The following is a 12,774-nucleotide window of genomic DNA, read 5'->3' as shown; positions in this document are numbered from 1 at the left end:
AGAAAACCTTTCCTTTTCAATTTGCCACTCAGCTAAACATAAAGACTCTTACAGCCAGCGCAACAAACGAAGACAAACCTATGTTACATTAAGTGACTGGCACATGATGCTCTCGGAAGATTTTGTTCTATGAATGTGAAATATTTAGGAAATTGCCCTTTTATGATTTTGACTGCACAGTGGTAATAGTTCACTTACTTAAATCACAGGACTACTACAGAAGGTCAATGTTGAGGTTGACAGGCTGTAAAATTTCCTTTTTAGAAATCTATCTATTCTCCAAACTGGGGAACTGCCTTTTTTTTTTTTTTTTTTTTAATAATTAATGCCTTTTTTTCTTTATTCCACTGTGCTGCTTTGGATATTTATCCATTGATGTGGGTAGACAAAGGAATCACAAAAGAGATACTGAAAACTCCAAACAACTGTTTGACCTTCTTTGTTTGGAGTGTTGAAAGGACTGAAAACATACCTTCGTTTGTAATAAGGAATACAAATTTAGAGAGGGAAAGACTTTAACATACAAACATTTCCAAACAAATGCACATTTGACTGCAAGAAGAACATGAATCTGCTTTGAAATATGTCAGTTATTGACTCAGTTCAAGTTGGTTCAAATACTAAATAAACAGAACTATCTGGCTTTATGGAAATTTGTTTTCATAGCTCGAGTCTAGTGTATCTATTTTTATTACACTGTTCTTGCCAGGAGTTCAAGCCTACTATTTGAAAACTTTCACTGTGAGACCAATTTTTTATTTTTAGTAGGATAATAACGACGAAAGAAAAAAAATTGGAAGCTCATAACATAATAAAAAATTAAACCATAACTGAATGAATAGAAAGCACTTCCCTTTGCATGAAAGGCAGTCTGTCTTTAGTGGAAGTCACAACACCAGCAGCACCTGAAAATAACGGCTGTAAGCAAGTCCTACTGCTTTGCCTTGTAGTAATAGGAAAATTGCTTCCTTTCACTAAAAAACTTTCCCTCTGTTTTGCAAGTACATGAACGAGGAACGCTTCAGTTTCTTAAAAACGTTTTTTTTTTTTTTTAAATAAAAAAGCCAAATCAAAATGCCACTTCCTCAGTTAAAGACTTATTAATGAGGAATATCAGAAATAACACAAAAAAGTTAAGCACATCATGATATCTCTTGAGACAGTACCTCTAAAGCAAACCACCCTAAAAGACAGCTTTTAGGGCATGAAAAGTACTGGCATACTACGGCTGTTCAATCAAAGCCCTAAACTTGATTCCCAGAGCTGGATAAACCACCTTTAAACCTTGAAACGGGGCAGATTAGTGATTGCACATGACCTCAAGCCCAAGTGCACATGCTGAAGACTCCAAGACCCTTCCAAATCCCCGTCTGGGAAGCACGTACTGCCTCTGGATGGCCCATGGCAACCCCCAGCCCCAGCCAGCTGCTGCCATGGCCCGGTGCCCGCTCCCCACGGTCGGACCTTCGCCCTGGGGCCCCGACAGCGACGGGCACTGCAGACTGGAACTGCTGGGAGGAAATCCCTCTTCTGCACTCTTCCTGGCACGTTTGTAGTGGCAAATCCTCCACGCAATGAATCACATCTGTTTGTACTTGTGTGCCAGAACAGAAATTTTTAAACTGCAGAGAAAAGACAACACAGTTTGCCGGCCCTTCTGGGTGCCAGCTCGACCCGTCAGGCAGCACAGGGACTCAAAATGGCAGCAACATCACACGGATTTAAAAATGGCCACATTAAAGTGCTGCCCCCAGTCAGCTCCAGATCCTGAGTGGGATTTGGTCACACAGGGTAGGAAGGTTGCAGGATCTTCCCTCCAGTTGTGGCCAAAGCCACAGAAACATCACTACAGAATTATGTAATACTTGTGACAGCATTGTCTGCTTTAAGATATGACAGTGTTCCAATTACAGTCAATAACTATAGAGAATTTCTAAGTCTAAGTTTCTCAACTATAGTCAAGAACATTGAGCAGCTTTTCTCTAAACCTTCACTGAAAAGTTTTACCACTTACTCCTTCTGCTCATCGGCTGAACTGAGGGCACTGAGCTCCTCATCCTGAACCCCTACCCCAAAATTTGAGCAAAACCAGGAAGCAGGTGGCAAACGTATGGAGAGAGAACACCGTGAGTAACTCCACAAGATACAGCATCCAACTGAACCATACCCAAGATGTGGGCACCACAATGCAGTATCTACACATCCAGAGTCAGGTTCACATACTCAAAAGTGCCAATGCCAACCTCTGCCCTGCCCAATACATTCTGAGATGTTACATATAAGCTGAGGAAACCTGGAGATTTTAAAGACTAAAATATTTAAAATCTTTTTGGAGGTTTGTGTCTGGGTTATTTTATAAGCAAATAAGAGTGGTCAGAGAATCCACTGGCAAAAGTGGACACAGTCAGGGAAGCTAAAGGGCAACTCCCACTGTCTGTTGGACAGGGTATTTTGGTTTACTACTGAAAGGATTCAAGGAGAAGAATGGTTTAAACTTAAATAAGCAAACAGGGAGATGGCTACATTGGCATCCAAGGACAAGTCTTCATGGCAGAGTAGCTTAGTTGGCTTTAAAAAAAGTACCACAACCATCTGATCAAGCTGACATGAAGCTAACTTGGAACTAAGAATATCAGTTTCTAAGTATACCTTGGCATAGAGCAAGGCTAGTCAAAATCAATGCAATGTCAGCATCCTTGTCTGCATAAGAACAGGGACTTTGCTTATGGCCACATGAAATTAATGCCTTTGTCTTAAGATACAACTTCAGTTTCTCTTTTGCAAACACACACTTCGTGCTCAAACGAATCCCGAGCGCTTCAAAACCAATGTTGAGGGGATTAGTTTTCTGGAGGGAACCATGACTAAATGTGCCCCTGATAACTTCTGATCCCATTTGCCATCTGCCTTACCTGGTTATCTGCGTTGTTTACAGTGAAATAGCCCACACAGACAATGACTTCGTGCAGCAGCCCCTCACAGGTGTGCTGGGAGCAGTACCACAGCAGGGAGCTGATAATGTGCCGGAAGGCCAGGGACAGTCCTTCAGCACCCACAATTGACTGGAAAAAAGGCCAAGAAACACAAATTACACTCTAGCAGTATGTCCTAGAACTTGTTAGAATTGTATACACACCAGCTGCAACCTTCTGGGTTTTTTCAGTACAGACTATGTTTTTGGTTGCAATGGCTGCAGAGGACAGAATCTCTTCTTCCAGTCACTTCACTTCCAGTCACTTATCGTTCACAACTGGACGATAACATTAAAAGCCACAAAAGCAAGAATAAATTCAAATTTTCAAGGCACACAGGAAAAATTGGATTCTGCTTAGTTGACATTCAGTGGAGCCTTAGGCTGACCGTTCCATTTGATATACACTACATGTTCCAGGAAAACTTAATGTTAATAATATTTCTTAGGGATAAGCAAAAGAAACCAAACCATCTTCATTTCTGCAACAGAGCAAAATGCATTTCTTCTTAATAACTCATGCTCTGAATGGAATACAATGATTAATAACAAATAATGAATTTTCAAACATTAAAAAAACTTAGAAACATCCAAAAGGAGAGAACACTCAGCTGTAAAGCTTCTTGGGATGCTTTTTAAATGTAGGCAAATTGCTGTAACGTGGAGATTCAGAATTAGATTTTATCTGCGCAGCCTACAGCCTCTATTTAATAAACATGTCAAACAGACAGAGCGACACAGGGTCAAAGGGGAAAACTAAAGCACAAGGAATGAGCATGACAGTCTCCTAACTCTAATGAAACAGCAGTGCAGGCCTGTGAGAAAATCTCTTTCATTTCAGAGTTTTCTTCATTTTCTACCTTGTAGCCTGTGCTAAGCACATGTACATAAATCCCAGGCTGTAGCATAGTTTAGTCTTATCGAACTCCAAATCTACCCACCAAAAGTAGAATCCTTGACAATTAAACCAGACTCAGCTGTGGATACCTTCCACCTTGAACCTCAAGCATTCTGGTAAGTCAGTATATTTTCAACATTTAATGCCCAAAACAGCCACCATTTACTGCTTTACATCCTGTAAATGCCGTGTTCTCAGGTCCACCCTTATTTAATTAGTGCTGGCCACGCATGCTGTGACCCAGCACTCTGGGTTTAACCTTCCCTGATAACAACAGGTCAAAGGGCACCTGAGTTTGTGTATAAAAGTTAAACTAATTTTTCAAGGAAACTATGCTTCCTTTTTAGCCAGAATTAATATCAGCTCAGGACCCTGTGTTGTTTCTCACTACCATCTTTCAATTGTTTAGATTGTCAAATCAAATGAAATATATACCCATGAGCCATCTGTGCTAATACAAACTCTAGAATACCAGACCTCTTCTGTTAATCAAATCCCCCTATTCTACAGTCCCACTAATAAGTGATAAAACTATTCCTTGGAGATAATAATCAGACAGTGCACAAACGGGGCTTTTCCCTCTGCTGTCTGCCAGCCTGCTCCGGCCCACAGGGTCAGGATGGACAGCCAACTGCCTCAGGTGTGCTATTTTTAACATTACAGGAACAAATCACATTAGTGCATTGAAAGGGAGAGCTGTGAGGCTGCACCAGTGTGCCTGTCCCTCACAAACAGCACGATGCTACAGCTCAGACCAAGCTCAGGGGTTCCTCCTGAGCGAGCCCTGTGCCGGGGAGCTGAGGGAAACGTCTCACACGGGTTGGGTTTGCACCCTTCATGCAGCAGTGACTAACCCGCAGCATTTTATGTAGAACAAACTAATGGTTTCTTATAAATGCTGAGATATTATGGCACTGATAGAGGGATAAACACAGGCAGTGTAAGCAGAAGATGGTGTTTTAAAAATAATTTTTAAATCTCGGGATTTGAAAATCTTGGGCCATCAGGGAGAAGCCCTTCAGCCTGCGGGATTTGCTGTAGCTCCCCTGGAAGCTGCACCTGTCCCAGTTCAAACCTGACTCTGGCACGTACCTGTAATACCCACAGCAACATATAAACAGCCAGTGTCAAACCAAGAGGTACTGAGCAAGGGGGAGGAGAGAACTACTTTGGTACCCCTTGATTTACAGAAAGAAATTGGAGTCAGTAGCGTGTGTAAGGGTTGTTTTACATGAAACTCCAATAAACATCCCGTTATGTCCCCGCAAAGAAACCCTGACTGGACTGGATCCTGCAGCTGCATCCATACAAACGAACACTGCTACACAAATGGCTTGTTGCTGTTGTTAAAGATACTAAATGGACTGAAAATCAAAGGCAAGAAACACAAACTGGAGACTTAAAATCAAATTCTTCACTTGTGCAAAGCTCTGAGTTTAGTGCATTTCAGATGGAGTGTGTGGTACAATTTACATACCAATTACATATTAAAAGAAACCTGTTCCGATGAATTGCATAAGGTTGATGCTGCTAAATGTGTTTTCAAAGCAATGCTTTTTGACACGTGTTTTATATTAACAATACAACTTTGCCAATTTATCTGAGAAATATACCAGTATTTGTATTTTCTTTGTACAGCAAAATGATTCGTTTACACTTGAACTCTGTTCACAGGCAAAGGTAAGCAGAGACTTACCTTCCCAGGTATTTTTTTTTCATTTTTTCTCTAATTAAAATTACGAAAAGTTAAATTTACAATTTTGGTCAATAAAATTTTACTTGGATAAAAAAAATTGGTATCAAATGATTTTCAGTTTCACTTGCACAATCTTAAAGCAGGTGGCCACTGAAAGCACTGGAAAATGGAAATTGTGGTTATACTACAAGCCAATCTTTTCACAGTAGAAAAATTTTTATTTCGTGCTTTTGATAAAAATTTTTCTTTTTACATTTTTGGGACTCATTAAATATAAAACACAGTACAGCAGAAGCAAGTAAAAAGAAGCTAGAAGATATAATGGATTGGATTTAGCATTTCATGTATTCTAAACTTTCGCTTTTGATTAAATTCATTATCCACAGTTATATAGTGGAAATAACAACAGTTACAAACTTCATGCACAAAAGCTAAACATTTAATTGTGAAAGTTCCTTCAGTAACTAAGATCTTAGAGACAAAACTCAGTCCAGAGGTATAATCAATAATTAACATTGTCATACTAAGGAAAGTTTTAAAACATGTGTTACCTGGAAGGCAGGCAGGTCAAGAACAGCAAAGCTATTGAAGAAACGTAAACTCTGAATGGCAACCTGCACTGTGTTGGTGGCATAGCTGTCCTTAGGACTGGCTGTGTTTGGATCTGCAATTGTCCCGTGGAAAAGAACACAGTACAGCATATGCAAGACTCCAACCAGATCCGTAGCCTGAAGAACTGCTGTTAGTCCTGTGGGGTCCTGGCGTGTGGTGTCAAAAATGTTCCAAGACCTGCCAAAAAACATCGAGCCGGCTGAGGAGGAACTTGCCCAGGATACAGCACGTGGTAGAAAAGCAGTAAACTGGTAACAAGGAAAAAAACCAATGGCTAATGTGTCAAGAAACCACAGCACTTCCAGAAAATACTTTCAGTAATTAGGGCACCATCTCACACCCTCTAATTGCAGTGCTACTGTGTTGTTCAGCATCTTTCTTCACATCCTGGGGCTTGTGCTCGAAACCAGTGCGAGAACAAAGATCTGACAGCTCTGAAGTTGGAAGCCTGGGGGCACTTTGGGAGCACTTTAGGGGCTCCAGGCAAGCCCTGTCTCAGGTCAGTAGCCTACACTCACCTTTCTTGCTTGCAGTAGCAGCCAGGAGCGTGGGGGAACTCCCTGGAGCCCCTCAGTGCCGCAGTGACGGGCTGCAGGCACTGGAACCAACTGCCTACCTACGGAGCGAAGTTACTGGGAACAGATGATCTTAATCAAATAGCTCTGCAGGAATGAAGTAGCTGTGCAGTAAGAAAACACACTACTTCTTATTTCAGTCAGATGCTGTTATGGGAGAGTGCACAGGGCAGGAAAACACAGCTAAGTATGAAACGCTCGAGACAAACCAGCACAGCTCGTGCACGTGGGAACTGGGTTTCTTTGCCACCTTTTGGGCATGCACATCAAATAATGGGGAAGGCTTTTGGTTATCTAGGGTATCAGCACAGACAGGCAAATAACCCAGGACGCCCTTTCCATTCTCACATCCAAACTTTAAAAAGCACTTAACATAACCCCTCCATGATTTGTGCTACTTTAGTTTTTTCACATTATTAATAATCCAAAAGATGATGCAGGACAATGACTACTAAGGAAGACTCAGATTGTCTCTACCCTGGAAGCTAAATAACGTGGGGGAGGCAGGCAAGTACAAAATAAAGCCCAAAAATAATTCAGCAAGTTACATATACTCAGAGTTCTAATTCAAACCCATCACGTAACTTACACAAACTTCACTTTGGAAACACATTTAGTTGATACTGGTAATCAAAGGAAACACTAAAATATTAAGATACAGTGAACAGTAACACTGAAAATACGCTGCATCAAAATCTAGCCCTTATCTCATCTACTATGTCTCCATCTTAAAAAAAAACAAACAAAAAACAAAGAAAAGGAAAAGAAAAAAAAGAAGGAAGTGTCAATATCGAAGATATTATTCTTTTTTATAATTAAAGGAAAACATGACAGGTGATAAGAGAAAATATTATAAAAACCCAAATGAATGAGGATATTTTTCTCTTTTATAACAAATAAAAGCAAAGGAAATGGGAAAGTAGTGGAAACTAGAACCACTTTCTGAAATAATCTGCAACACTGAAGACCAGACATACAGAGGCTTCAGAATATTCCTGTTGACCAGAACCAGTAAAGAGCTTTCCCTTGACTAGAACAGCTCTAAATAATCTCTTCTGTATCTGTATCAGAAGCACCTTGCACCCCTCTGTTACAGACACTGCTCTGGCTCCAGTGACGTTTCCAACACAGATCCCAGGCAGGCTGACTATTCCTGCTTTTTACAATACAGACACTTGTCTTCAACAGAGCAACTAACCCATGAACTCAGCAACTACCAACTTTTGGCAACCACCACCTCGTTCTGTTGTTTTCACTTTTTCTAGTGAAGCAAATAAAGTAGGTAAGAAAGCACCACCTCCCCCAAACCAAAGTCTGTTCACGAGAATTTCTGTTTGTAACAGCATACCCTCGCTTCCTTGGGCTGAAGGGAAAAACAGGCAGAGCAGGGTAATGAACCTGCCTTCTCCATGTCCCAGAGGAGCCCTGAGCCCAGGGGAATACAACAGAATGGTATTTGGGTTGTTCTCAACTTGCTCTACTGGCACCCATCTGCTTCCATCACTGTCTGCTCATATCTTTACCTTCACAAAGCAGTTGCTCAGATGACTCACCTCTGCTTTTCACCAGTTGGATCACATGTGCAGGGAGTGATCTTACCTGAAATTAGCACTTATGGGTACAATTTCTTTCTGAGTTATTTCTATTTACAGTCTGTGAATGTTCAGTGCTACTGAAAAAGCTTTTAAGCACAGTGTCCTCTGTTGCTAGCTCCAGGATCAATGCCCCAGTCCTACTCCTGAGATACCTGTGCTGTACAAAAACCACTCCAGACTGCAGAAGTAGTTCACAAGTCTCTGAAAGAAGCAATCAGATCTTTAGTGAAACACAGTAAGAACAAAAGAAATGTAGCTGTGTCTGTTTTCCGTAAGACATTAAGATTTACTCTATAAAGAATAAAAAGTGGAAAAACTACTAGAGTTCTAAGTGTGTTTGGGTGGGGCCACACTGCACAACAATTTATGGCATGGCTTTCCTTCTCCTACGCCTGGAATCCATGGCCAAAGTCTTCATTTTGAAGCTCTGTGGTCTTTAAGTGAGTGTGTGTGAATGGAGTCAGCAGAGACACTTCCTGAGCCATCACCTGGCCGTGCCAGCTGTGCCTTTAGGCAGATTCCTGCTGCACAGTTCCAAGCCCTGCTGGCACGAGAACCTGGCTGCAGAGGCGGAGCCAGACGGGATGGCTGCAAAAGGAGGGAGAGCAAACAGGTCTGGGACCACCATGGTTACAGCTTTGCTTTGTGTGTCTGTGGACTCCCCAGTACTCCTCGCTTCAAAATACCTTCTGATGTCCAATGATTTATTTTGCAGGATGCAGTAGCCAAAATGTGCTAACCGTCACTTAACTCCTCCTGAGTGACTAGAATGTTTATTGCCACAGGGATCACATGAGAGCACAGCTCATCTTGCCAACCAGTATTTCTTAATTTCAATCTCAGCTTTTTCGGCAGTACAAAACAGAAAAGAAGGTTCACAGTCAAATGATAACCCCAAATTAATTACTGCATATGATACCTCACAGAATTTTTTCTGACTATATGCAATGAGAAGATTGACCAATTTTACCAAAGGTTAAAGTCAGCTTGCTTTCAACTCTCACTCCATCATTATTTTTAAACAATTCCATATGAAAAAGCTTACATTGCTGGATGAAATCCTTTTACCATTTTTTGCTGCTCTGGAGCAGAGAATGAATCAAAATACACATAAAAAAGTCAACTGTAAAATAGCTCAAAATGCAAACATTATTTTTTTCACAGAAAAGACCAAAAATTTCAAAGTTATACCACAGGACAAAGCTGTTAAAAAGAAATTAAAAATCTCTCGGCTAGATCTGATGGAATGAACGAACTGCCAGAAACATTTATTTTTGATGTTGCCTGTATTATGGTTCATGTGTATATGAACAGGCCACTGGCTCCTGTTGGGTTGAACTGTCAGTTACACCACTTTAAGCCTAAATGTTTACAATAAAAAGGTAAAAGATGATATTCATACTCACTGTGGGCTTTAAAGTATCTTTAAAAAATCTACACGAGATGTCGGAAAATAAAGCACAAACTTTTCCATTTGGTACTTTGAGTGATTTTGGTCAAGTCTGTACAACAGTGCATTTCACACATTTATCAGTCCACCTCAAAGGAAAGCCCAGTGAAAATTCAGCGCTGACTGACAGGACAGACTGAAGTAAAAACCCCTAAAAACCTTCACAACATAAGATGACAATGTCATGCCAGAAAACTGGGGTTTAGATAACTGAAATTCAGAAAGATTCCTGTAGCTGTGCTTCCTTTTAATTCTCCTGTTTAAAGAAGCTTTGTCTCTGTGTCTGTAACAGCTGCCAAAGTAAAATAGTCACTATGGACAAAACCCCCTCAATTAATCCCTGAAGGGAAGCAGGACTTACCGGATTTTTTACATTGGCTGATATAGCTGGGAAAACAGACAGGCTTTCAAACTTTACCAGTCTTTATATTTAACATAGAAAAACAGGCAAATATTTATATTACGGTCAAACAACCTGCGGGTTCTTAAAAAAAATAAAAAGTTTTAATGAAATGCAGGGAATTTTCATTATGGGTCACCATTATGATTTTCAGCTTCGGCCATCAAGGAGTCTCAGGAATTGGTACGGGGTTTACGACTCACAAAAAAGGCTTAAGAATTTAAAAACATGGATATATTCATCACGTGAAAGAAAGATACTAAACAGTGGTACTTCACTGCTTAAAATACACCACTATTTATTAAAAACAGGAATTCAATACAGCTTGATGAGAAACAGCATACTCCGCAGAACAAGTATAAAACTACAATTTCTCCAGGCTTCAATAGGAGCAAACTGTTTATATCTGAAAATATATTGTTTTAAAAACTGACTGAGCTAACAAGCAGACAAGCCTCTCCAAGGGTATACATTGTAATGTTTGTATATTTGAAACATATACTCCTGATTAAAAACATGGAGCAAAATGGCAACACGAGTTTTCAACAGGCTTAGAATATAATCTGTTGGGGTTTTTTATTGTTAGGATTTAAAAACTATCATCGGTACTTTTCGCTTTTAAATTATTGTATTTAGAAAGAGATGTCAAAATAAAGAGGCAAAATAATAATAAAAAAAGAATAAAGAAGCATTCAGCACCTATCAGACCCTGTTACAATTCACGCTGTCAAGGCAGGGATTGCACTGCTGCGTAAAAGCGATGATGTGAAACCTTTTAGTAATTTCAGGAACAAGTTTTAGGTACTTCAGTACTTGCTGGAGCTGCTGTCCCCTGGAAGTGCTGAGAAGCACAACCAAGGTTCAGACAGACTTGCATCTGATTCGCCATCCAGCAGCCAAAACAGACATTATCTTAATTACTGTAATAAAACTGAAACCAGACCAGCCTCCTTCCTTGTGTGTCTGTGAAACAACAGTCATGGTTTCCCAGGATCAAACCCTGAATCTGAAGCTTTCTGCCGTTGCATCTTGTAATCCACAACTGAGTTAGCCGTTGACACAGGTTTATACATATTCCACACTGGTTTGAGATAACATAGAACAGTAACAATTTAGTTACTGCACTGCTCCCACACTCTATTTTCCCAGATTAACAAGGGAGCTTGCAGACATTTCTTACATCAAGAAAACAGCAACATTTTTAAACAGCTGATGTCCCAAGAAACTACATAATTTGAGGGACTATTATTTGCAATATTCTCCTTATGCACAACTCATTTTCCTCCTTGCCATGTGTGTTATTGCTCTCCACCGTCCCGCTCTTAGGAAGAACGTTCTGCCTTAGTGATTTACCCTTACACTACTGCTGATAATTTCCTCCTGCTCTTTGCATTAACTCTGTGGTCAGTATGAATTTATTCACTCATACTAATGGGAAAAAGTGAAATAAGGCACTGACTATAGTCCTCCATAGAGTAACAACTAAACTTCTAGGACAGGAATCTTAGTTCCAGAGAATTACAGGGGAAAAAGGCATCTAGACTTGATGAACACTGGGAAAGACAGGAAAAGACAGGAACATAAGCAAAATCCTTGCTATGCTGACGAAGGACTTGCCATATAGATTTTTACCTAAGTCTTCACTCCTGATTTTAGGGAAAGCTGAGCTAGGGCAGCATGGTCATACCTTTATTAATGCTCCTTGCATTCCATGCCTGCTCACTGTTTTCTGTCCTGTGGGTATAAGCCAAGCACATTTCATATGTGTAGTCAGGACTCAAGGGCCCAAAATAGGCTTTGTATCTCTCATATTTACATTAATACACTCTGGAAAACAGGGCTATCATCCTGAACGTTGCTACTGGACATCTGGAATTGGACACAAATTGCAAGAGATTTATATGGCCATATAAACCACTGTTATGCTGTATATAGTCCATTTAATATTTTGCTTTATTTCAGGTTAATAAAAATGTCTCTGTTGTCAATTCTGGCTACTGTTACTCTTAGGGGTGAGCAAACAACAGTTAAGCACTATTATGGACACAGTTTTCGAGCCTAAGTATCAAATGTCAGGTTTATCTCCTGTAAGCAGAGAGAGCTCAGTATTCAGACATGCTGCTTTTTACGATCTCTCACTACATACAATAAGGGACAATACCCTGTTTTCAGCTCTCAGACAACTTTTTTTTTTACTCATCAGGGAGAAAGGAGCTCTCACTTCCACTGATAGCAATGGATGCAATACAGCAGCAGAAATATGGGATTTCCAGTTGGAGGTCTCAAGTCACCCTCAGTGACTCTCACTGCGTAACAGAAGAGGGCACAGAAATTACAAAATGAGATTAAATGTGGTTACAAGTTCTTAAGGTTTTCAAGAAACGATCTCTTATATGTATTACACTGTTTGAAAACTGTGCTTTTACATCCATAGCAGAACTTCAATTACAAGAATCAATCAAGCATTTATTAGCCAGTATCAAAAATTATCATTTGAGAAGTAAGATCAATATCAAAGTTAAATCTTTTTTAAATATCTTGATCAGTAATGAAAAGAAATTCCCTCTCTTTTACTAG

At 40.1% G+C, this 12,774-nt stretch overlaps 1 protein-coding gene across 2 annotated transcripts in view; it reads right to left on the bottom strand.

Annotated features, from left to right (window-relative positions):
• Nucleotides 1–12,774, bottom strand: part of SCAPER (S-phase cyclin A associated protein in the ER) — a 142,333-nt gene that overhangs the window by 16,993 nt on the left and 112,566 nt on the right. For both annotated transcript variants that reach the window (XM_017816921.1, XM_017816922.1), the window contains exons 28-29: nucleotides 6,117–6,354; nucleotides 2,913–3,062 (exon numbers count right to left, since the gene is read on the bottom strand). In XM_017816921.1, coding sequence (XP_017672410.1) covers nucleotides 2,913–3,062; nucleotides 6,117–6,354 — 388 coding nt within the window. The remainder of the gene's footprint in view (nucleotides 1–2,912; nucleotides 3,063–6,116; nucleotides 6,355–12,774) is intronic.

This window comes from Lepidothrix coronata, unplaced genomic scaffold, assembly GCF_001604755.1.
Source record: "Lepidothrix coronata isolate B3197 unplaced genomic scaffold, Lepidothrix_coronata-1.0 Scaffold58, whole genome shotgun sequence".
In the NCBI taxonomy this organism is placed as follows: Eukaryota; Metazoa; Chordata; class Aves; order Passeriformes; family Pipridae; genus Lepidothrix; species Lepidothrix coronata.
This window is presented reverse-complemented; position numbering and strand designations above follow the sequence as displayed.